Source organism: Rhizophagus irregularis, chromosome 1, assembly GCF_026210795.1.
Source record: "Rhizophagus irregularis chromosome 1, complete sequence".
Taxonomy (NCBI): domain Eukaryota; kingdom Fungi; phylum Glomeromycota; class Glomeromycetes; order Glomerales; family Glomeraceae; genus Rhizophagus; species Rhizophagus irregularis.
The window spans coordinates 2,891,131-2,916,915 of NC_089429.1; the positions used below are offsets into that span (position 1 = coordinate 2,891,131).

At 26.7% G+C, this 25,785-nt stretch overlaps 9 protein-coding genes across 9 annotated transcripts; 5 read left to right on the plus strand and 4 right to left on the minus strand.

Annotated features, from left to right (window-relative positions):
• Positions 1 to 3,153: 3,153 nt before the first annotated feature.
• OCT59_000594 (uncharacterized protein) lies at positions 3,154 to 4,530 on the plus strand. Its single transcript, XM_025322837.2, has one exon. The coding sequence runs from the start codon at positions 3,249 to 3,251 to the stop codon at positions 4,272 to 4,274; it is 1,026 nt and encodes a 341-aa protein (XP_025165253.1). The 5' UTR covers positions 3,154 to 3,248; the 3' UTR covers positions 4,275 to 4,530.
• Positions 4,376 to 6,392, minus strand: OCT59_000595 (uncharacterized protein). Its single transcript, XM_066138939.1, has 3 exons — positions 5,477 to 6,392; positions 5,297 to 5,394; positions 4,376 to 4,816 (listed from the first exon to the last, which is right to left on the minus strand). Exons 1-3 carry the CDS (start codon positions 6,353 to 6,355, stop codon positions 4,600 to 4,602), a joined length of 1,194 nt encoding a protein of 397 aa, XP_065988386.1. The 5' UTR covers positions 6,356 to 6,392; the 3' UTR covers positions 4,376 to 4,599.
• A 1,100-nt stretch (positions 6,393 to 7,492) lies between these two features.
• OCT59_000596 (uncharacterized protein) lies at positions 7,493 to 9,655 on the plus strand (the record flags this gene model as incomplete). Its single annotated transcript, XM_025322835.2, has 10 exons — positions 7,493 to 7,700; positions 7,785 to 8,025; positions 8,102 to 8,265; positions 8,339 to 8,374; positions 8,441 to 8,641; positions 8,717 to 8,827; positions 8,912 to 8,988; positions 9,065 to 9,121; positions 9,204 to 9,365; positions 9,443 to 9,655. 10 exons carry the CDS (start codon positions 7,493 to 7,495, stop codon positions 9,653 to 9,655), a joined length of 1,470 nt encoding a protein of 489 aa, XP_025165251.2.
• A 1,028-nt stretch (positions 9,656 to 10,683) lies between these two features.
• Positions 10,684 to 11,352, plus strand: OCT59_000597 (uncharacterized protein; the record flags this gene model as incomplete). The annotated part of the gene is made up of 4 exons (XM_066138940.1): positions 10,684 to 10,717; positions 10,789 to 10,947; positions 11,033 to 11,157; positions 11,230 to 11,352. The coding sequence occupies 4 exons, from the start codon at positions 10,684 to 10,686 to the stop codon at positions 11,350 to 11,352; spliced, it is 441 nt and encodes a 146-aa protein (XP_065988387.1).
• A 1,190-nt stretch (positions 11,353 to 12,542) lies between these two features.
• On the plus strand, positions 12,543 to 14,264 carry OCT59_000598 (uncharacterized protein). Its single transcript, XM_025322833.2, has 4 exons — positions 12,543 to 12,866; positions 12,957 to 12,987; positions 13,091 to 13,209; positions 13,294 to 14,264. The coding sequence occupies exons 1-4, from the start codon at positions 12,599 to 12,601 to the stop codon at positions 14,022 to 14,024; spliced, it is 1,149 nt and encodes a 382-aa protein (XP_025165249.1). The 5' UTR covers positions 12,543 to 12,598; the 3' UTR covers positions 14,025 to 14,264.
• Positions 14,265 to 14,543: 279 nt separating this feature from the next.
• On the plus strand, positions 14,544 to 15,973 carry OCT59_000599 (uncharacterized protein). Its single transcript, XM_025312108.2, has 5 exons — positions 14,544 to 14,686; positions 14,780 to 15,131; positions 15,216 to 15,314; positions 15,380 to 15,483; positions 15,550 to 15,973. The coding sequence occupies exons 2-5, from the start codon at positions 14,963 to 14,965 to the stop codon at positions 15,898 to 15,900; spliced, it is 723 nt and encodes a 240-aa protein (XP_025165248.1). The 5' UTR covers positions 14,544 to 14,686; positions 14,780 to 14,962; the 3' UTR covers positions 15,901 to 15,973.
• Positions 15,974 to 20,170: 4,197 nt separating this feature from the next.
• Positions 20,171 to 20,371, minus strand: OCT59_000600 (uncharacterized protein; the record flags this gene model as incomplete). Its single annotated transcript, XM_025322832.2, has 1 exon — positions 20,171 to 20,371. One exon carries the CDS (start codon positions 20,369 to 20,371, stop codon positions 20,171 to 20,173), a length of 201 nt encoding a protein of 66 aa, XP_025165247.1.
• Positions 20,372 to 20,546: 175 nt separating this feature from the next.
• On the minus strand, positions 20,547 to 21,357 carry OCT59_000601 (uncharacterized protein; the record flags this gene model as incomplete). The annotated part of the gene is made up of 5 exons (XM_066138941.1): positions 20,547 to 20,693; positions 20,759 to 20,844; positions 20,927 to 20,987; positions 21,050 to 21,142; positions 21,208 to 21,357. 5 exons carry the CDS (start codon positions 21,355 to 21,357, stop codon positions 20,547 to 20,549), a joined length of 537 nt encoding a protein of 178 aa, XP_065988388.1.
• A 28-nt stretch (positions 21,358 to 21,385) lies between these two features.
• Positions 21,386 to 22,299, minus strand: OCT59_000602 (uncharacterized protein; the record flags this gene model as incomplete). Its single annotated transcript, XM_066138942.1, has 4 exons — positions 21,386 to 21,402; positions 21,473 to 21,590; positions 21,782 to 21,974; positions 22,208 to 22,299. The coding sequence occupies 4 exons, from the start codon at positions 22,297 to 22,299 to the stop codon at positions 21,386 to 21,388; spliced, it is 420 nt and encodes a 139-aa protein (XP_065988389.1).
• Between the last annotated feature and the right edge of the window lie 3,486 nt (positions 22,300 to 25,785).

Sequence of the window (25,785 nt, forward strand, 5' to 3'; positions counted from 1 at the left end):
ATTCTTATCCATTAAACTTTCCTCTAAATTCTCATATTCTAAGCTTTTCTCTAAATCCATTATATAAATCTAAAAAAAAAAATTTTTTTTTTAAGAAAAAAACACGTTATATTTTACTAGTTTTTGTTTAAAACTTTAAATTTCTTGTTATCTTTGGTAAATTTCAAGTTTTTCTTACCTTTTATTATTTTTAATATCAAAAATACAACAACTTCCAGCGAAGATTAAAGTTGAATAACAAAGAGTATGAGAGATTTTTTTTAATAAGGTTATAGAAGCGGTCAATATGTTCGTTTTTTATTATTTAAGTTAGATCGATCATATTGTGTAAATTTGGTGTTACATATGATTTAATTTTTTTTAATTTAACGGAATTTAGGCCGGCATTACGGAATTGGCCAGAATTAACAAAAATTTGGCCAGAATTATAAATTGTTGATCGGCAAATTTAACCAGATTTAATTAATTTTGGCCAACTTTAATTATATATTTGTATTATACATTTGAAGAGGGTACTGCGCCATAAATTTTTTTTTCTCGACCTTAATAAAAAAAATTTGCCTTTTTTTATTGTGACATTTCCAGTGACTGTTATTTTATCAACTCGATCATAGCGATCTACGTTTTTGGTGGGTCAAAAAATCGGCTAGTTGATCGTTCTCGAGGTGAATTTTATTTGTCACAATTTTAGTGTAACCCGATCAAAAATGCCGATCGAACAATTATGAACTGGCCTACTGTTATCATCTGGTTCATAATTACTACTTTCATCATAATTTTCGCCATCCTCTTCAATTCCTCTCACACGACCACTTATGTATTTTATTTATTGAAATTGAAATTGAAAATTAAACTATCTTCTGACCCATTTATTGCATTTGAAGTTCCACAAAATTTAACGAACGCCTAATAAATAATATTAATATCAACAGCATCCCAACTTTCCTTTACCCAGTTTGCCACAAGTGAATAAGACGGTTTTTTAATCTTTTCAGTTGATTTATATTCTTTGATTTCTTCACTCATCTAATGGTAATAATAATGATGCATCTATTTTTATTTCAAACAATGCAAGTTAATATAATTTATTTAAATATTAAAAAATTAAATAAGGAAAATAACCTTATCTTTAAATAGTTTATTCAATGATACATCAAGTGGTTGCAAGCGAGAAGTTAATCCACCTGGAATGACAGTATTTGTTTTTATGTGCAGTAAAAGAATCCAATACTAAAAGAGATCTTGGATTGATGTCCCGTCTTGCACGTTGTGTCCAAACATTTTCTATCCACCAAATCATCTCATCTTCATTCATCCAACCTTTTGGATTAGCACGAATAATTACTCCACCACTCCATCAGGAAACTCTCTTCGCGGAATGATTACAAGTTTAAAAATAATTACTGGTAACAATTTTATTCCATCAGCCTTACAAGCTAAGACAACAGTAAAATTTGCATATTCATACCCAGTTGATAAAGTTGAAATAGTCCTAGTACCACGTTGTTCAACTGTTGTATTGCTTAGAAAATTAAATGCAAGCGGTGTTTCATCCATATTAAAGTTAATGGATATTGACGTTCTTTATACGAAAAAGCACATGATAAAAAATCATTTTGTTGCCATTGAGCAACTGTTATTTTTCTTCTGTCAACCAAATTATGACGAGATATAAAATCATCGACCCATTTTCGAGAAAACTTTCCTTCTTTTATAGATGGATACAATGTTTCATATACTGGTCTTTTGGCTAAAGGACGTGCTTTTGCTTGAATCATATTACAAGAAATTTTTTTCAATCAACTTCGAGACTCTTTAAACCATTCCAAAAGTTCGGAGATATTTTGGCTGTGCAGAAACAATCTTTTTAGTATAAGGAGCCACCATCATAAGCTGTTCTTTATTTTTCAACCATCGACAAAGTTGTTTCGGCGAAATCTCAAATTTATCAGCTGCTAATCGTTTGTTATGACCTTGTTCATGATACGCGATCATCATCGTGCTGGCCAATGACGTTTTTTTTGTGGAATATTAGCATGATGAGCTTGAAAATTTCCACGAACAATAATTCTAAAAACTAAAATAAAATGAGTTTTAGACATCTTTAAACATAAAAAACTATTCATCAATACCTTGAGAGTTTAAAATATATGGTAAAGAAATTACAATTAATGAAAAAGGAGTTCTTAAATACATTTTCCACGATTTTCCAAACGCGTTTATATACATTAGTGTTTACTTTTAATTAAGTTTATTCTCCAAATGAATGAAAGCTTATAAGAGTCTTCCTTAGTTTTATCAATTGCTAGATCAGTAATTAACAAATGTGTTAATTTATAATTAAGGGTATCAAATATACTGTTTAAATTACGTAAAATTGCAAAATGATGTAAGATTATAATTTCCCAAGGTTACTCCGAATGAATTAAATGACGTACTTGATAAATATTATTATCTGCTATTATTAAAGATAATATTCAGGGGAAATTTGCTTTAATAAATGATGATACCTTCAAAGAATACATCATATACATCATGTAAGTTTTTCCTTATAGTAAAATAAATATTTTATATATTTTATGATACCTTTGTCGTTACTTTAGAATTTTCGATGGATGTCATGCGGATGATGGAATTGTACTCTAGATACGTGATACAATTGATACATGTGATTAATATTCCACCACCTAAAATACCCGGTACCTCACAGTCTCACACGAGTATTATATAATTTTGTATTTTGTATCATACCCGGGTCAGTAAAAATCTCAGTAAAGTCTGATTGTATTGATTATTTGGATTAATATAAATTTAATAAATAATAAATTTTCATAATATTTAGGGCACATGCATATATTTTTATTAATATTTGTATATAACTTTTTCTTTTTAGAAAATTAAAATATTATTAATACAATTTTCTTTACAAAAAAGTTGTCTTTTAGATGAATGACTGAATGGCGTAAATTCATTACCAAAATAATGATTAAAAAAAAACCAATGCGACATTTAGGATCGATTATGTCATTTATTTCTTTCAAGTTTTAAAAGATTATTGTATGCCTGTATTTGGTAAATTTCGTGATCGTTATTTCTCATCTAACTAAATTTGAATATTAAAAAAAAAAAGGTTTCGAGATAAAAGGCCCACTTCTTTTCACGCATAATTACACATAATAAACAACTTTTACTTTTTTTTTATCGTAATTATTTATTATTAACCTGAACATTTTTCTCTTTTCTTTATAATGAAAGAACTTATTGAAAATGTTCCATCAAAATCAGATTATAAAAAAAGAAGTGAAAAAGTATGTTTTTCATATCCAGGAAACCAAAATCATTTTCAAACAGGATATTATGGAATAGATGCGGATGTTTCAATTGCTGGAACTTTACACATAAAATTTTCTTCATCAAAACCTTTATTAGCAACTAAAATTGAGCTCATTTTAAAAGGATACGAAAAGGTTGAATGGGTAGAGACTTATGGGAAAACAACTATAACATATAGTGCAAATGACGTATTTTTAAATCAACCATTACAATTATGGAAGACATCAGATCCTAATGGAGATTATGAAAAAATTCAAATTATGGATATACCTTTTGAAATTAAATTGCCAGAGAATTTACCACCTTCAATTAAAATTGATCAAGGTGAAGGGAAAATCAATTATAAATTAATTGCTAATATTAGTCGTAAAGGAAATTTATGGAAATTTAAAAGATCTGAAAAATGTGTTGAATTATCCATTAATCTTGATAAATATTTTCTTCCTCCAACTGATTTAAATCCATTTAATTGGTATCAATTTAATGATTCTGAAGCTATATCCCGTGGATTAGGGTATAATATTACATTGGAAAATTCTATTGGAGGTCCAAAAATACCTTTTATTATAAATTCTATATTGAAATTTTATAATCAAGATTTTAAAATTACGAAAATATTTTTTGGTATTAAAGAATATCACAAATTATCAACTAAAGCAAATTCCAAAAAATCATCATTTTATATAGTAGAAAAAAATATTAAAAGAGAAGAAATTTATTCAAATTATAATGATGAAGTTAAATTACAAACTGAATTAGAAATTCCTGAGTGGATTGAAAAAAATAAAAAAAATCCTTGTTGGGATATAAATGATAGAAAACATATTATTGTTAGTCATAAAGTTAAAATTAAAATTCATTGTGGGGGAATATTTACTAGTAATATTAAATTAGATAATGAAGTTGAAATTAAACATTTTATATTGGAAAATCATGGATGAAAAAAAAATAATTGGCTGCGTAAAAAATTGTTTCGTGTCATATAATTCACGATGTTCTATAAAGTCGCATCTATATGCTGTGATAATTATGCGTGTAATATAAATAATATAAATAAATAATTTTAATTTATTGCTTTTATATATGATTTATAATTAAATATATTAAATATCAATCTCAATTCCATTAAAATACCTTTTTTAATTATTCCTTTTATATAATAAAATAATTTCTAAATAAATAAAATACAAAATAATGATGAATTTTTTTTTTTTCAAAATGTATAAAATGTATATAATGTATAATAATGTATATAAAAATTATTAACTAAATTCTTGGTTCGGGTAAATCTGTAAAACTTAAAAATCTAGTTTGATAAATTGCATCAGGATGTGATGCGGGTTTTTCAAAAGTATTTTTGATTTGACGAATTTTTTCTGCTTCTTCGAATTCTAAAGAATTATTTTCACCCAAATACCAACGTTTAATTATATCTCTCAATTCTCTAGCAAAAGGACGTTTATAAGGATCAGCTTCCCAACATCTTTTCATTATATTAATATAACATTTGGGTGTAGAATTATCTCCTTCATTATTATACGGTCTTAATCCATTACAAATTTGACTTGCCAATTGTATATCATGAGCTCTATCAGAAAAAGGTTTCTCACAAGTTGATAATTCCCACATAATTAAACCAAAACTATAGATATCGGCGGATTTAGTATAATGATCTCCTCGTAATAATTCAGGAGCTACGTAAGGTAAAACTCCGTAGACACCAGAACTATTATAATCCGCGGTAGGAATTTCTGCTGGACAACACATTCCAAGATCCGAAATAAAAGTAGTAGTTTCATTTTTCAATATATTACCTGAATGAAGTTTCCTATGAAACGATCCTTCTAAATGAATTTTATGTAAACCTTCAATTATTTCTAAAAGTGTTTCTAATCTTGATTTCCACGTTAAATTTTTATCGTTACGTTTTAAATAATTATGCAAATCTCCTTTTGTTGCGTACTCTAAAATTAACATATAATCCCCTGATGATGGATCTTTTGTGATTCCATAACATCTTGGAATATTTTTCTCCCCTGAAAATCGTATATGTGTTTGTACCTATAAAAAGTTAAAAATTTTTTAAAAAAAATATTTTTTACAAAAAATAACGTAATATATATACACTCTCTACTTTGCTTACCTCTTGTATTAATGCTGAAATATCTTTATCTGAATTAAATAATCTTTTTAATGCGACTTGCTTATCTCCTTCTCTAAAATATTGTTTAGATTCTTGATCCCATCTCCAATTAGGACCATTTGACCATATAGCTGAAAATACAACACCAAACACACCTTTCCCGATGGTTTGGACTTCTTTAAATTTTTCAAAAGGAATCCATTCCGAAAAATTTGAGGGAAAAGAAACAAATTCATGTCTAGCTCGAACTTCACGAAATTTTAATTCACTGTCTCTTAATGAAGACGACCTCCCAGAATGACTTCTATGACGTCGAATAGATGGTGGTACGGTAACCTCCCCATAAATATGATCAGATTCATGCTTAATTTGAGTAGAACGAATACATTCATCTAATAATTTATTATTAGATGTCCATTCACCTTTTTGTAACCAATGTCCAATACAATATTGCTGTAAAGGTATTTCAACATTAGGATAACATTTTGGACATGCACTTTTATTACCATTTTCAACACAATTTAAACAAAAATTATCGTTTAAATTTTTTTCATTACACTTATCACATAAAACAGTCATCATTTCTTCCTTCCAATCATTATATAAAGAATAAATTATTAAAAATGAAATTGGTCGATTATTTTTCGCTCCCCTAAATTCCATATGATGTCTAGATTTCCACCATTTACGAAAATCTTCTACTTCAAATCCATCATTAACATACGTTGCTTGTGAATAAACATTTAAAAGTGTATTTAAATCTATCGCTCTTTCTCGTATTTCTTGTGTACGAGCTGAAGTTGCAATAAAATATGGTGGTGCTTGAAAAAATTCTGCAAATAATATATCTAAAGCTTGATTATCAATTGTTCCTGCCATGTTTTCATGTATAAAAAAATTTCTTGAATGTTTTTTCTAAAAAAAAAATAAAGAAAAAGAAATATTTATATAAAAAAAAAAAAAGTAATCTTGAAAATCACTATGAAATTTCATATATGGTAATTATATAAACTTGAATTCGGCCGACCACAAAAAGGGTTTATGAGGCATAAACAAGTTTTTTTTTACTGATAAATTTTTTGTAATTCCTGAAAGTTATAAAATCCTTTCAATGAGATCGGCCTATATTTAGATTTATTTTGTAATTTTGTGTTCATTATAATTTCCTTTGTGTTTCATATTTTTTTAATTGTACTTTTTCGAGGTTTCGAATGTTGTGATACGGTATACAATAGATAATTTGGAATATTATCGAAGAAAATGCTTTTGTACATTTCATGTACATTGTATGTTTAAACGCAAAATGATGTTTAGAATAGTTTTTTTAGACCTTATAAAGCATACAAAAAGAATTCACGTGATTCTAAATGCTGATAACTCTAGATATCTATTTTTAAAAATAGGATATAATAACGGAGATCGGAAAAGATATAAATCCCAAGATGGAATGATTTTCGATAATTACTGCATTATCCGTTACATCAGAACTTTTTTCTTTTTTTCCGTGAAAGTTTGACTTGATTATATAATTAAAATTTTGATTCGCAAATCAAGAAATTTTCAATAAGCGGGAATTCTTGATTTTATTATTGGTTAACTCAAATTTATCCGTAATCTGACCAACCATAGAATTATGGTTCGTTTTTACTGATTGGCTGGCTAATAACTGACGATCAATAATGGCCAAACCGGAGTCAAATTTCCTATTAATTTGAAATCTCACTTTTTATCTTAAAATTCCGATAAAATTAATTTTTTTTTAAAGAAAATTTAATACTGTAACTAAATGTATAAAGAAATAATAATAAAAAATAATATCTTTTTACATAGCAAGAATCCGAAGATCAATCAGGTTTACAATTGTTTAATTGTTTACATGTAATGTTTATGATGTAATTAAGTGAATTTTTACCGCTAATTACATTTATCCATCTACCGGTGATTGGTATTTAAAAAGTCTTTTTTTCTGTCTTCGTTTGAAATTAAGTTCCTTTTTTTAATTTATATTTTGAAATTATGTTTCGTAATCTTATTTCTAAATCTTCGTTAATTGCAAAGGGGACAACTATTAGTAAACAATTATTGTTTAAAAGACCATATCGAATTATTTCATCTGTAAAATCATCGATTAAGGATGATCCTAAAAATTCAAGTAATCCTTCCGATGAAAAAATTAGTGATTTTAAAGATATAGAAGGCATTGAAAAATTAATGCTAAATAAAGGTATATACAATATATACATTGTATACCATTTTTATAATAATAATTCACATTTATAATTATAATATAATATTGTTATTGTTTTAGAGAAACCTGTAGCCAGTTATATAATCCAATCACAAAAAAAATTGCGGTCAATATATAAGCCATCATATTGGATAGATGATTTGATATACAAAAAAAAACCACCAATTCGCCCAAATAAACCACCAATTAATAGAAAATTAAATTTAAGAACAATGTCAGATTCTTATGTAGAAGAATTTTTACCATTTAAAAGTGATCCTGATTTATTAGAGGAATATGTTAATCCAGATGGTGGTATTAGGTAATGTTTAATTATAGAGTTAAATAGGAAATTTATTATATAAAATTTTAAATCACAATTTTTTTTTATTTAATAGAATGGGTAAAATATTTGAAAATTTGGATTTATTGGCAGCAATTATTGCTTATAAACATTGTGGAAATGGAAAAGAAGATGTTTCCGATATGACTATTGTAACAGCTTCAGTTGATAGATTAGACTTAATAAAGCCATTATCTATATGTGATATAAGGCTTAATGGCAAGTAAATCATATATAATTAATAACATATAATGTCATCTTTATCCCTAATTCACTTTTCTTTGTATCATAGGCCATATATCTTATGCTGGTTATAGTTCTATGGAAGGTAATTTTAATTTTCTTTTTCTTTTTGAAAGACAAAGGATAATTTAAAAAATTTTTTCTTTTTTAGTGCTAATAAAAATGGAAGCTTTACAAGACGGAGTTTTCCAAAAGTTGAAAACTAATCCTGAAACTAAGGTTCAAGGAGAAACATTAATGATAGCAAGATTTATTATGGTTGCAAGAGACCCATATACGAACCGTTCTATACAAATAAATCCTCTACAATTAGAAAATGACTATCAAAAGAAATTATTCCAAATTGCTGAAGGTACGAATTAAAAAAAAAATTTTTTTTTTGCTTACTTAAAGATATAAATAAATTAAATATGTTTCTTTTAATTAGAACAAAAAGTTAAGAAAAACGCATCTGCTGCTGCGGCTCTTACTATATTACCTCCAACAGAAGAAGAAAAACTTCTTATTCATAATTGTTATCTGGAATATAGCAAATATGGTAGTAAATAAATTTATTAAATTTATGTTAAAGAAATTTATATTCTTTTTTTTCAATTGTTAAGTAATAACATCTTAATTTTAGACAAAAAAGAAAAGCCTGATCATATTATAAGAATGGACGAAACTGTTATGGAATCAGTTACATTTATGCAACCACAGGTACAAATTATCATAATAGACATTATATACACTATTAGTTTAACTTTTTGTTTAACGATAAATCTTTTTTTTTTAGAATCGAAATATTTATGGTTTTGTATTTGGTGGATATTTAATGAAACTTGCATTTGAGGTTAATCATATTTTTTTTTTCCTTCTTCGCTTTTAAAACAAACTGTTTTATTTTGATTTAAAAACACTCTACTTTTTCTCAGCTCGCAGTTGCTAATGCATCGGTATTCATGAGGAGTCGTCCAAAATTTACAGCTTTAGATGAAATATCGTTTAGAAAACCCGTACCAATTGGTTCAATTCTTTGCATGTCTTCGCAAATTGTTTATGCACCTGGTTCACCACATAAAAGTTTTCAAGTTTCGGTAAGTTTATAAATCATTTTTTTTTAACAATAAAATAAATTTATTTATTTATTTATTTTAATACTGGTTTAAAACAGGTAACGGCGGATGTATTAGATATTGAACGAGGAAAACGTGACACAACAAATGTTTTCCATTTCACCTTTATTTGTGATAATCCAGCCATGGAAGTAAGGAGAGTTGTCCCGAAAACTTATGATGAATTAATGAAATACGTTGAAGGAAGGAGAAGAAGAGAAGTTGGTTTGAAATTAAGAGGTTTATATAATGAAGCTTCCAAAGGAAATTAGAATCATAATAAAGAATATTTTTTACAATTACTAGAAAGAGATTATTGATTTAGAATACGTGTGACTAAGGATTTTTCCATGATTTATAAAAATTATTTTAGGCGGCTAAGTTAAAAAACAGTTAAAGTAATCGTGAAAGGTTACTCAATGTGGATAGGATAATTATGTGGTGCACAATTATCCTGAAAATAATTATGATGATTTTATTTAGATACCTGATTTTTATTTTTAAACTGTATTGTTATGACTTGATATTATCCGGCCAATCAGATCATTTATTACCAAAAGTTAATAAAGAAATCGGGATTAATTACCATTATTGCATAAGTGAGTTTACCGCCGCATATTAGAATAAAGGATAGCGTCATATGAAATTGTATAAGATCAACAATCATCTTCCAGATAATTCAAAGGTTATGTTATGTTATTTATTTTGACTAGTTTAGTCAACTGATGTTCTACTTAATATATTCTACTTAATAATAATTGACAAATTTAATTCAGTTCGTGAATCGTGACATTGGGCACAAGATAGATCGCCGTCCAGTTATTGGGTGATGATCTTGAAAGAATATAAATTGAAAGTTCATTGACATTATGAATACTAAATCTTTGGTTTTTGACACGTTGATGTGTACTTGTGAATGGGGATATACAGTAAATAAAAGAGTGTTATTATATATTCCAAATTACATTCAAAAATAACTTGAAATAATTCAAATTCGATGGGGCAAATAAACACAAAACTTTCTTTAGATTCTTTATTTACAAGTATTAAAGGTGCCAAAAATACATAATTTAATAACTTCACCTACAAAAAAGTGTGAATGACTTTATATATAGGCTTTAGAATCGAAAAATAAAAAGACATTAAAATTTTCCCGTAATAGAAAACGATGAACATACGTAAATGAAAATCTTTCCATTTTTAACAATAAATCACAAGTACCTGTCAAGTATAAATCTTTTTCCCTTTCCACATTTTTATCTTTTCTTTTTTTTTTCTTTTTAAAAAAAAAAGAAAGAAAATGTCAACCTTATCTAATAATCATTATAATCAATGTATTGAATGTAAAAAAAAAATAATCAAATTGAAGAATATGATAAGATCATTTCAAATTTAAGAGCAAAAGTTATTAGTGCACAAGATGAATTATTACTCGCTCAAAAAGAAATTATTGAATATCAAAGATTACTAAATCTTAAAAGAATCAACTATATTAACTCTGTTTCTAATCTTAATGGTAATAATTCGGATCAATGCCATATTTCAAGTGAACAAAGGGACTTAGGTATCAGAAAAATAAAAATTAGTTCACATTTTTTTACATGAACTTTTTCGTTAAAAAATTAAATTTTCTTTTATGTAATCAATAGTTAATAAGGATCGATTCAAACTCTTTTTTGGAAATATCATACCGCCAATTACAAGGAACGTTCTTATTGATCATATTGAAACTGCTTTTGGACGTGTTATAGAATATCATAAAGACCCAGTTTCGGTTAGTAATAAAATATCTATTTATTTAATTATATTAAAATATCTTTACTAATTCTTTGTTAATTATATTAAGCCATTTGCTTTTATTAATTTTGCTGACGCAAGTGGATATAATGCTGCACTTAATCAAGGAAGCATCCGGATAAAGGGAGTGAATGTTCGTATTGAAGTGCTTCGTTCAAGAAAGTTTAACTAGTCTAATTAGTATTATATTATATATGTAATTTCGAGAATTATTTGTAAATAAAGAAAAAAAATAATAACATTTGTGAGTCCTTCACAAGAATCTAATCAGTTGATGTGAATACATAATTACATATGCAGCATTATGTAATTATGGGTCTATGATCGATAAGTTGAACAGTTACTTTAAATTATAAACTTTTCGCAACATTAGTGTTGTATGAAATTCCCTTATATGGAATGTAGAAAGCAAACCTTGTTCTTTAGTCTTTGTCGGACAAAATTCAGAATAGAAGTTTCACAAACTTTATGTCGGGAAAACGTCCGTTGGGCATCATCACAGATCCTATTGATTATATTTAGAGATCGGCATTTTATAGTTTGTACGATACTATTTATTTTTCATTCAGTAATTAAATTAAAAAGAGAAATGATCAAATGGTTACCTTAAAGGCCTTATTTTTATTTGTAAACTTTTTGTAAACTTGTAGTTGACCAATTCATTTACGCGATTTTTAATTTTAATTTTTGTTTTTTTTTTTCATAAACAAAAAAACAAATCGTTATAACCATTAAAACTTTTCGTCGGATATTTTAAAAATTCAAATTAATTTTACGATTTGCTAACAATTACATCTTGGCAACTTGGCAAAATTTCTTGGCCATATAGTTTCGATGGCATCTATAATTAACTTTGTTTACGTTTAAATTCGAAAAAAAAGGGTGAAATTCCTGCTTAAATCCATATACGTCAAATCATAATTATACGCTAACCATAAATATTCATCATTTTTCTTGGCATCCCTCGTTTTAGATTTTTCATTAATTCTCTTCGTTAATCTGATATAAATATAAACGGAAGATCAATTTATATATAATTATTTATACAAATTCTATTTGTGGATGAGAATAATAGCCCCGATTGTATTGATTATCAAATTCATAGGTGAAAATATTTTTTCCTCTAAAGTAAAAAAAAATTTTTGTTACCTTATTTGATGTTTTTTAAATTAACATGATGTTTATCTGAGATCTTTACTAATTATTTTCCACAAAACGCGCATTATCATTCTATAATGATTTATTTAACTTTATTTGGTAATTTAAAGGCGCAATATAAAGAATTTCTTTATTAATAAATTGTATGTCATCGCTCATCTTTAAAAAAGATATAAAAGGCCTCAAAAGTTTCTCAAAACTGTCAATACAATTTCCTTGTTTTTTAACATAATCTCAAGAATATTATTTCTTTTTTAAAAATGTTATCTCTTCTTTACATTTTCGCTCTCGTGTTATCATTTTTGGCTTTTGTTAATGCCCAGTTACCAGGAAATTGGCCACCAGTTGATAAACCTCCACCAGTTAATGGTGAATGGACTAAATTAGTCGATATGTCACAAGTTCCGAAAGCTCCTATATCAAAAGTTGCAGGAGATTGTGGAGCAACTGATAATTTTTGTAACTGGAGTTGTACTACATGTGTTCGTACTAATACAACTGATATTATCCAATGTCCAGGAAAAACTGGTTAATATTTTTTTTTTTTTTTTTTGATAAATTATTGTTTCAATTAATTTTTATTAAAAAAAAATGTACTTTTTTTATATTTAAAATTAGATTGGGGTCTCTCTTTCGATGATGGTCCAACGTAAGTTTTTATTTGAATTAAAAAAAAAATGATGTACTGAGTTTTTTATTTTGCTAAAAAAAAAAATTAAAATTTTTTTTAAATTTTTTTTTTATTATTCTAGAGAATTTACGCCTCCTTTATTAGATTATTTGAATTCACAAAATGTCAAACTGACATTTTTTGTTATCGGTTCTCGCGTAATTGAAAATCCCGATACCTTGAAAAATGAATTCGCAGCCGGTAAGTCATATATATATATACATTATATACATATATGCTTCTTTATATTATATTTATTTATAAAAATTCAACTTCAACAACTAGGTCATCAAATCGGAGTACATACTTGGTCTCACACTGCTCTTACAACTCAATCTAATGAGGAAATTATCGCGGAAATCAAATGGACAGAATTGGCAATTAAAACAGCTATTGGTGTTACACCAAAATATATGAGACCTCCTTATGGAGATGTTGACGATCGTGTAAGATCAATTTTATCTCAACTTGGTTATAAAATTGTCATTTGGGATAAAGATACAAATGACTGGATGTCTGGAGAAGACAAGAATTTTCAAGTTTCTTGGGTTGAAGGAAATTTTACTGAATGGGTTAAGGAAGATGATCCTACAGGACATATATCATTGGAACATGATTTATATAAACCATCTGCTGAACAAGGTCCATTAGTTGTACCAATTGTACAAGGTGCTGGATTTACCATTAAACCAGTAGCTCAATGTGTAGGCGACACACAACCTTACCTTGAAAGTACAAATACTGGTACTACTGATACTACAACCGGTTCTACGACTAATACTACAACCGGTTCTACGACTGATACTACAACCGGTTCTACGACTGATACTACAGCAGGTTCTACGACTGATACAAATTCTGTTGTCGCCGATGGAACTCAAAACCTTGAACCTTCATCCGTTGTTGCCACGAGCCCTACAGCCACTACAACATCGAGTGCTATTTCTCATATAAATAACAATAATTATTTATTATCTTTCGTACTTTTTATTTTGGGTTATTTCATGGTTATTTAAAATATAAACTTTTATTTACTTTTTTATATTAAATAGAACTTAGATATAAAAAAATTTTATTCATTAGCATTTACGATCTTTATCGCATCTAATTTGTCACATTTACATTTAATTTTATTGTAATATTGATATGAAGACTTAAAGAATTCTTTTTTTTTTAGTGTATGCATTTGATTATTTAATTAAAATCAATAAATTTACTTTCGATTTCTGCATTCTCATTGGTCGGAATTAGCATATATAATGATGCCATCTGTTATGTACATAACTTTATAAAAATTCGTTTCTATAAAATAAAAATGTGCACAAATTATTACTAAAATTAGATAAATTACATATAAAGAGGGCAATTTTACTTGAGGATTTGTTATGATTTTCTTTTAAACACTGACGCAAGTGATTTAATATAGGGGGTAACTACTCTATTACGTAATACGAATCGGTTTGAAATTTGAAACCTGCTGACGTAATGAGGACCAACAACGAAATATAAATGGCAGTATCGACACGGGAAGCAGAGAGTAGAGTTTTTCAGTTTTTCATCAATCAAGGAGAATGTCCAAGCTAGCAAAAGGAGAACATGAATGTTTGACGAATTAAAAGTGGTTAACAACTCTCCATCTTTAATCTCTTGAGGCTTGGTAAACAGGGTTTGTTTTATGGTATATTTGTTTAAAGAATAAAAATTTTTTACGCGTACAATTATTATTATAACATTAAATTTTAAATACATCCGATAATCTACGAATTTTAAGTTTTACTGATTCAGGAAATGACAGAGATCCAACTTTCTAATAATGTTAAATTATCACAATTTCAACATTCTTTGAATTTTTTGATGTTCAATTCTCATTGGTTGATAAGGTCAATTGATTTATCACGGATTAGATCAATATCAATTCTTTTTTCGAGAGAAAAAAAAATTGAGTTGATTAAAAATGATTCCAAAAATTCAAGAGCGTACACTTCGAAGTTCTCGTATTAACCCTTACGGATTATTGTCTTCTGAAATTAAAATTAAAACGGAACCAGCAGAAGTAAACGAAGCAAGCCTTACAGAAAATGTGAAAAAACCTTTACCTGATTATCTAGAACCGGATTTAGATGGTAGAAAAATATGAACGCTTAGAGTATTTTTAATCCGTACTTTTATATAACATATATAATATTTGTTTTTTTTTTGTCATAAAGTGGTGTTTGTAGGTTTAATTTCTGGAAACAACGCTTCAGTAAAACATCATTATTACTCTCATCCTAGTAATATTTTCTATTTGGCCCTTCACCAATCAGGTAAAATTATATTGTTGTTTTTTTATAATCTTTAAATGTAGATAAAATAATTTTTTTTTTTGTAGGTTTTACACCAGTTCAAATTTCTCCGGAAGAGGATTACACTCTTCCGGAGAGGTTTAAGATCGGTTTATGCAACCTAATACGAAGTACAGAGAACCATTCATCTGTTAGTATATATTATTTGTTCAATTTTTTTTAGGATTTTATTTATCGATCTTCATCTTTATTCTAGTGCATATCTCGTGAAATGATGGATAAAGGGTTGATTGAATTATGGGAGAAGATGGCCAAGATTAAACCAAAGTTTATCTGTTTGAATGGTAAAATTATGTACAACCAACTAGTTAAATCATATAATAGTAAAGATGATTATGGTCTAATTGATTATAAAATTCCCAATAATCAATTATTAAATACAAAATTATTTTACGTAACATCAACAGCTGGCACAGCAACCAACTTAAAAAAAGAGGAAAAAATTAATCAATTTAAGGAATTAAAAAAATTAGTGGGACAAGAAAAGATTGGCATTGATAAAATGGTGGATAAAGAATTTGTTAAAATCAAAGCAGAAAAATGTTAGAATAGTTAAGAGAAAAATTATGAATTGTTTTAAAATGAGTTTAAAATAAAATAGGATTATACATTTTTCAATGAATTCAGATAAATGTTAAATATTTTAAAGACCTTTACATCTTATAAAATTTCTCTAAATAATTACACCTTTGAAAAAATCAACTTATATAAGGATTATAAAAAACCTCTATATAATCACTTTCAAATTTAAAGAAGTTTTACTGTAAATGCAAAAATTAATGATAAAGGATAGTGAGAATCATTTGCTAAATAATAATATAATTTTATGTATAATAAAACATATTAGAAAGTTTGATGTAAACTAAAAATTCAATTAAATATATTGATTTTTAAATTTAATTTATTAATATAATTAAAAATTAATATTACTTTAGTAAAGTAATTAAATTAAGCTTTAAAAATTTTATAAAAAATTACTATTGTAAATATTATAAAAACTGTAGCTAATTTATTTCCTTATGTGAAATCACCTAAGTGATTTCACACATATATAAATTTATTAAAATCAGATGATTTCATCCATAATAAATCACAAAAAAAAAATAATAAATTTAAATACATTTATTAAAAATGGAAAAATCTATAATTCCATTACATCAAATTACAGTTTATATGATTTTTACAGACTTCTGAAAGTCAAAAATAATTGAAATTGGAATAAACAAAAAATAAAATTAAATAAAATTAAAATGAAATTAAATGAAGTCAAAAATAAAATATACAAGGTTAGAATAAATCAAAACTAAAGATAAAATAAATAAGATAAATAAATAGTTAAAATTAAAGTAAACCCAAAATTAATTATAAAGAAAAATGAAATCATAAAGTCAAAATATAAAAAAAAAATCTCAACTAAAAGAAAAGAAGTTCAAAAAGAAATCTAAAAAAAAATCCAAAAAAAAATTAAAAAAACCCAAATACAAAAAAAAATTCCAAAAAAATCTCCAAAAAAATTAAAAGAAAAAATCCAAAAAAGAAATTTAAAGAAAAAGTCCAAAAAAAATCTAGCCAAAATAAAAAAAACTAGTTATATATGATTTTATAATATAATTATATTATAAAGTCATATATGACTTTTAAAATTGGGATATGAAAATAACTTTGATAATTTCATAATATAATAGTAACTTCATAATCTACTGATATCTTAATATAATGGTCTTCATAATCTGCTAGTATCTTTATAATATAATAGTTGCCAGTATTTTTATAATATAATGGTAACTTCATAGCCTATCAGTAACTTTATAATATAATGGTAATATCATAACCTAATTATATAATTTAATAGTAATTTTATAACTTAATATCATAATCTGATTGTAATTTCATGATATACTTAGTTTATTCTTTAAGTTATACTTCTCCGCTAATTAATTACGTCATATTTCGGCGAACGGACCAATTCACTATTTATTATAAAATTACTATGAATTAATTACGTCTGTCAAAATACATTACGTCTGTCAAAATAAATTTAATTAGTATTTTGTCATTTTGACGAAAAGTATACTTTAAGTAACTTCTTTATATTTATAGTATTATTTTAATCTTTTTCTGTATAATATGGTGGTGATTTCATAGTCTAATAATGACTGGTAGTGCTTTAATTAATGGTGATATTATGATCTAATAGTAATTGCTTTTTTCTTATTTTTAATCTGTTTATATGATAAATTTTATATTGCTGATATTGGCTTTCCAGTCTTTTTTGAATACCTGGTTCTATAATGAGGATGCTAATCCTTTTATACTGATTTGATTACCAGTTCTATATTGAGAATGTGCACCTATTTAGTTGCATTCAAAATGCTGAAATAGTATAAAAAAAGATAACAGATGGCTGATGTAAATCTGTGATTAATTTTGGCTGGCACTATAACATAATTTCTGGCTGATCTTTAAACAAGGATCCAAGTTAGTACCATAGTGACAATCTGGCCGTACCTTAGAGCTGGTATGGAACTGATATAAAACTGAATATTTTATTAGTTTGTCAGTTTTATTTCACTTTTATACTAACTTGAATGCTAAAATATTATATTTAATGTAAACCTAAAATTAGAGAATAGTACTGGCCTAAATTAAACAAATTTTTACTATATCATAATTTTCACTAACCTGTGAGTTAAAGAATTCAAAATGCAAAAATCTCATTATTGGTTAAAGAATTGGTGATATAGTTTACATTACTATGATCAGCTTATTTGATTGCTAAAAGTGCACTATTTTGTAATACTATTATATCAATATAAAAGATGCCACTTTCAATTTACGTTAGATTGAAAGTGCAATTTGTATTACTACGGCTAATCCATTTAGTTACTAAAAAGTGTTCCATCTTACAACTATATATTGCATATTTGTTAATTTTTACCAATATATATATGCCAATTTCACATTCTAAAATTCAAAATATTAGAAAATGCTCAGTATATTTCCAGTTATATTAAGATGTAAAATTAGGACAGATTTTTTGTCTCTAGTATCCTATCACTATGAAAATTTTTTGATAACACTCTTAATAATGCTCTTATTAGTGACACCCTCATATGCTTATTTTGAAATTTTAGAATGCTCAAGTATCTTCCTTTATATTTGTCACTAAGTCATTAAAAATCACTAAGAAAAAGTAAAGTTCTGAAAAAAAATGAAAAATTTTCCTATAATGTATCTATTAGTATATATACTTGATATACAGTATAGTATTTATAAAAAGTGCTAAATTTTACATTATGGCTACATCTCAGAATTCAGGTATTACAACTACCCCAGTGGTATTGACAAAAATTTTGCATGTAAACAATTTTGTTGATTATACCTAAAATGGATAAATTAATTTTAACGAAAAAATAAAAAATAAGAATAAAACAATAAAATGCCATATATTTTTTAAACTTACATGGTATATATATTTTTGAATGCTCTACAAATTTACCTAGATAAGAAAATTATGTTTTAGATATAAATTTTGACTTATTATATGATAATTGATAATTCGTAAATAATTAATTTTACAAAAATCTGTATTTAAAACCTGCCTTTATTGCCTAAGTAAACTTGCAAAGCAAGCAAATTTAGATATAGTGTATAAATTTTAAAATTAGAAAATTTCTGTAGTAAGTTTTATTCAAAAAAAAATATATTTTTTTCGTTAAATCTGTTTACCATTTTTGGGAATGATCGACAAAATTGGTCACGTGATCGCTAAATTTTGTCGGCAGTTAGGTATCACAGAAATACTGCGCCACAAACTTAATTTTGTCTAGTATTCTTCTTAACCTGAGATGCAACATATTTGATATAATCATCGCTCAAATTTGAGATAGATGTCGCTGAAGTGAATTAAAAAATGCTTTATGTCACATAGAGTCAGACACGAAATATGAACAACTTGGATCGGGGCTATAAAATTCTATGCAAATGATACAACAAACGCACTTTAAATCGAAAATCACATTTGGCATACACACGTAAAAGATAAGGGCAATTGTTTTTTTTTATTAAATGCTACATCCCTATAAAAAATTTTTATCCGAATATTTCCATTATTTCTCCGTGTCTTCCGTAAAAATTCCGTGAAAATGATACATCCGTGTTAGCGAGATGAAAATTTCCATAATTTAAGGCTATAAATTCCATTAAAATGATACATTCACGGAAAAAATATGGAAAGATAAAACACGGATCAGATTTTTTACAGGGCATTATTTACAATATTACGGCTAATAAGAAATAAGATGATAATCGCAAATAAAAATGCGTAACGTGATGATTTCCCTTATCCAATCCAATCATTTCTTTTTTGGTGTATTTTGATTATCCGGAAGAATTTTTTTAGGCTTGCTAGTTTGGTTGTTATTACGATTGCTTCTTTTACGTATGGATACATTTTTCAAATGTTTACTAGAATCTTTTTAATTGTCCTGTAATAATTCCATGGTTCGGACGACTTGTTTCTGTAAGGTAACTTAGATTCAGCCAACAAACCAACCTAATAGATAAAATAAAATAGAGTAAATATTATCTTGCTTTTCCAAACTGCAGTTATTAGTTCTGACGCCTTGTTGAAAGATTCGATATCTTCCGGTATACTATACAGGTCACTCTTAAAAAGACGCTGTATATATCCGGCAGGAAGATCCAGAGTCACGATCATCCTGCAAAATATATGTAATTAGAAATTATCCGGCATAATTGGAAGAAAAATGATAATAACATACCTCCATGAATATATCCTACCGTTTCCATATCGCTCATTTTTTCCAAGTCCCAATCCACACTCTTGCACAAACTAATGACATATCTCTCAACATTTTAGGTAGCTTTAAACCGGATTCATTAAGCCACTTTGTGGCATTTTGACCTTTATAATGACTGCCAACTTCCGAACCTCCAAATTCATGTCGTATTCCGCCTGAACATTTTCGTATTATCGCGTCTCCTCTTCTCCCCATTTTTTTTCGAGATGATTACGGTTTTTTCGATTTGAACTAGCTAGGCTTGATGATTCAAGACTAAAAATTTTAAGCATTAACTCAATATACTTACTGTTCACTCGTAAAACCTGAAACGTTCTCGTAAATAACATCCTCTACGAAACGCCCCGTACATGAGAGCTTCCACTTCAAATCATCCTCCATTTTGTCGTATTTCTCTTTGAACGATTTTTTTAAGGGCGTTATTGACCGTAGCACATGGTAGTTGATCTATTTCTGTCAAATCTTGTTCGGTCATCTCGTCGGTCATCTCCACATTTCCTTCACCTGTGATCTTGACCTGTTTACGCCACAAGAAACAGGGAATTTTTGACGGTCGAGCTACTGGACATGGTGTAGACTCACGTGAAGTGGAAAAATCTTCTGAGATATCAAATGACGTCGGGTTTGTTGGGGTGTACTTGGAGTAATTTCGCACAAAGTAGTATCTTCTGAGGTAGGTATTTGATGTCATGGTTGGTTGAGCCGGACTTGGTGTATTTTCATCCTCTGAAGTTTTTATGATAATATCACCTTTGTCCATACCATCACGGTTCGCTTTTTCACGTAATCGCTTTGATCTAGGTTCCTTTTTCTTGATAAATTCAATAGTATTAGAATCAGAATATGCGAAACAGTGAAAAATAAATTATTTACTCTCGGTTTCTCCGTATAGTCTTGATCCGATGAATGGTCTTCTTCCTCTGAACTTTCAGTATAACATATTGATTTTCTTTTTCTAGCCGGTTTCTTTCATGCAGAAAAAGTCATGAGACAGATCAATGTAATTATCTTTAAGCATTAATTGGACTCACCTTTCTTGTGGGTTCTATAGAATGCAAATTAGACCTATTTGTCTTATGCGTTCCTTGACTTTCCAAAACTCTCCCATTTGCTACTGTTTTTTGACTGGTAGTGGCATGTAAGTTCGACACATATTCTGTTCGTGATCTGTTCTGGATCATATGTACATCGTTTCCCGTTTTGAAATTATTAGCAGCAAATTGTGCCTATAAACCATATAAATTTCATATACTCAATATTTTGTCATTTTTCTTATCATGTTACAATATCACATACCGTAGCCAGTTTCATCTCCTATTTCCTTTTGCTTTATAGTCGCATTTACCTCCATTTCCTTTCTTTTTAGATCAATATTTCGCCAGAAGATTTTAACTTCCTCCGTTTGTGCTTGGTGCTAACAAGAATGTAAATAGTTGGTTAAAATGTGTAACTCGAAATAAAATATATTCCGGGACCTAAGTATGGAATCCACCGGAGAACGAAACCCCGTAACTAGCCTGACGTGATAGCCAAGCCGCTTAGGTGGTTGCATCGACATGAAAGCCCGACTTCTCTCGTTAATACAATACTAAGGAAAATATTTACCTTTAATGTTTCACTGAGAGTAGTAGCGGCCTTTATCCATTTTTCGTCCTCTGAGATTTTTGCAACATATGAGGCAAACGTGGATATCGCAGTATGCTCGATCGACTTTTCGAAATAGAAGTCCTTTTTACTCCGACGGAAGTTAGAACTGAAAGGAGGTTGAAGTTGTCGGGGCTCAAGCCAGTCTCCCAGCCTTTAAATTCTCGCTGTGTCATAAACTCCATAAATGAATTTTATCTCACAATATAGAGTATAACGAAAAAATCTGCTTTAGAACTATTATGTCAGGTCTCACAAATTAGATGATACATGTGATACGTGAGATACTGAGAATCTGAGATTTGACAGTGGTGATTTTATTCTATGAATTTGAATTTATTGCTTGAAGTGTTGCAGTTAAGACAATATTCTGTTCCATTTCTATACCATTCACCAAGTACAGTCGAACCTCTATGTACCGATACTGTTGTTTTGGAAAAAATATATCGGTATATCAAATTATCCGAATCTTGCCACATTATGCAAACTTCGGATAGCTAATATATTAAAATGTCATGTGATTTGGATGGAACCTTTATGTTAACTCCGGCCAAATTTATAGTGTTGACCAGAATTAATACCAGTGTAACCTAAAGTATCAGTACATTTGGGAGCAAAGAAAAGTATTGATACTTAAACTATATATAATATCAGTACAATGAGGTTTTTTTATTAATTATGAAACGGGACATAGAAATTTATTGGTACAGGCAATTATTGGTACATAGTATATCAGTACATAGAGGTCTGACTGTAATCCATTATTCTTATATTTTCTACCACAAATAGGGTATGGTGCAAATTATAATTATCAATCCCTCTAAAGCTATTTCAGAATTTCAAGTATAATAAATGCTTTAAGCCTCTAATATGGATTTGATAATTAACTTTGAATCAGATTTGGCTTTGAAAGTAATAGACTTGAAATCAAAAACTTAAAAGTTTTTCTAATATACTTATTATGATTGCTATGGTTCATTTTCAGTTTTTTTTTATATCTTTTGTACAAATCTTATCTGTTAAGACATTTGTAACTCACTTAATTTAGCATGTTAATCCAGATATTCAGGAGTTATTATTTTATTGAACTTGGTTATATTGCTGTTTTATATAATTGCAAATCAATTTAAATCCTTTTTTTTTCTTATCAATTTCTTATTATACTTTTAAAAAAATAGTTAGATCATCTCTCATGCTCATAAAGCAGAAAAAACTACTATGCAGTTATCTTAATTTCATATTATTTACATTTAATAAAGTAAGACTTAGCTTTATACCTATCTTCTATTTTTTTGTTATTATAACCTAATTTGCATAATGGATAGATGGTTTCTCTCAAGATCTCACATGATGTTTCATTAGTAATTCTATAATAATCAAAATTTTTACTACTACATTTTCTATATAAATTAGAATATTAATTCAATATCTTGTTGCAAAAATAGAAATAATCATAAGTTGTAACTTAAATTGGGATGTAGATGATACATTTACTAGAAACATATCTGATAAAATTATTTCTAATTTGTTTAAATTTTATATATTTGTATAATAAAATTATATATGTCTGTATAATAAACTATATTAAAAATAATATATACTAATAAAATTTATGAAATCATAAATTTTACCTTATAATTACAAGTTACATTTTAAAATCCTATTTAATTTTATTATATATTTAATAGTTACATAAAAAAAACTTACCATGAAATTACATTTGCTTTTTTTAATTTATAAAGAATTTTACCTTATAAATTCTTGCTTAATTATTCTATATAATTTTTACTTTAGGCTTATGAGTAATCTCTATTAGAAGTAAGTAGTGTAATATAACACAAATGCAATAAAAAATAAAACCCTTTTTATTTTATAAATTTTTTTAATAATTTACTATATTTTATATGTTTTTATTTGTATTGTATTACTCATCATATTTATTAGTTTATTTTATACATATTTTTTAATGTTATATATATCTTTTTTTTTCATTAGTATTAACTATTCATTCTTCACTTTGTTACTTCTACTTTCACTTCACTTTCACCTCTATTTCATTCCATTTTGACACTTTTACTTCTATTTATTTTATTTCATTACTTTGTTATTTTTTGTAAATAGTTCTTTTCACATTTTAACAACTTTAAAACTTTAGTACCAATATTCTTGTAAATAGTAAATTTATTTTTGGTTTTTTGGAATTGGAACTTAATTTTCTTTAATTAACTATTTTTCTTTTTTTTAGTTAACTTTCACTTCTTTTTCAGACTTTATTTTTTTTTTTTCTATCATACTTACTATTTTTTTTATTATCATTTCATTTTCTATTATTTTTTCCCATCACTATTTCATTTGTCTTCTATCATTCTTTTTCCATCTTTATTTCTTTCACATTATTTTTTCATTTCTATTTCATACTATATTATTTTTTTATTACAATTTTGTTCTATATCATCATTTTATTCCTTTCATCACCATTTTGTCTTTATCATTTTTTTCTATTCCCATTTGGTTCTATATCATATTTTTATTATCATTTCATTTTATATCATTTCTTTAGTCACCAATCATTTTTTTTTATCATAATTTTATTCTATATTGCTTTTTATCATCATTTCATTCCATATATACTATTTTTTTTCATTGCTATTTTATCTGAATTGTGTTCTTTTTCCATTACTATTTCGTTTTGTAATTACTTTATTATTATTATTTTATTTTATACCATTCCTTTTATTACCATTTCATTTTATATCACTTTATTATTTCCTTTTATTACCATTTCATCTTATATCATTTTTTTTCTATCATTATTTCATTCTATATTGCTTTTCTTTATCTTTTTATTTTATACTTTCCTTTTCATTGTTAATTTGTTATTTTGTCTTCTATTATTCTTTTTTTATTACCATTTCATTCTACAGTCAACTTTCGATATATCAAAGTCACCATTTAAGACTAAAACTTCAGTATATAGTGATCTTCAGTATATCAAATTTTTTTATATACTGAAATTTATATATTTTTTTAGAAACCTTCGTTATATTAAGATTAAAATCATGTGACTTTCATCACGATGTTAGACCAACTGAAACCTTATGTTTACTGAATAGCAATATTTAATAAGCATTAAAATTTTATATTTATTAAGCAATAAATGCTTAATATATTAAATAAGTACTAAATTTTAATATTTATTAACCATTTAATTTATTAAGCATTTTATTAGTATTTTAAGTAAATACTCAAATGCATTTTACCAACATACCTTATATTTTATAAGTGCTAATAATAAATATTAATAAATTACTTTAACCAATATCATGATGTTATTATACTATAAAAATTGTTACATATTTTACGTTTAACAAATCTTGTTGCTAATCCAATTATCTAACAATACTTGTTTTTTGTGCTTTTTGTAAAAATAATCAATTTTACTTTTCATATCTTTTAAAGCAGCTAAATATTTAATGAAAAATAAAAATAAGAGAAAAATTCTTTTTCAAAACTATTAAAAAACGTTTTTAACATTTTTTTTCTAATACACTATTATAGGGAATCAGTTACAACGAATCCCATAGGTGAGTTTCAAAAAAAAATTTCAAACCTCTTTTTTTTTAATATACAATTATAGGGAATCGGTTATAACGAATCCCATAGGTGAGTTTTGAAAAATAATTTTTCGAAACTCATTTTTTTTATTATTCAATTGTAGGGAATCGGTTATAACGAATCATATAGGTGAGTTTCAAAAAATTCTTTTTCGAAACTATTAAAAAACGTTTTTAACGTTTTTTTTCTAATACACTATTATAGGGAATCGGTTATAACGAATCCCATAGGTAAGTTTCAAAAATTATTTTTCAAAACTATTAAAAAAATGTTAACTAACGTTTTTTATTATTCTATTATAGGGAATCGGTTATAACGAATCCCATAGATAAGTTTCGAAAATTATTTTT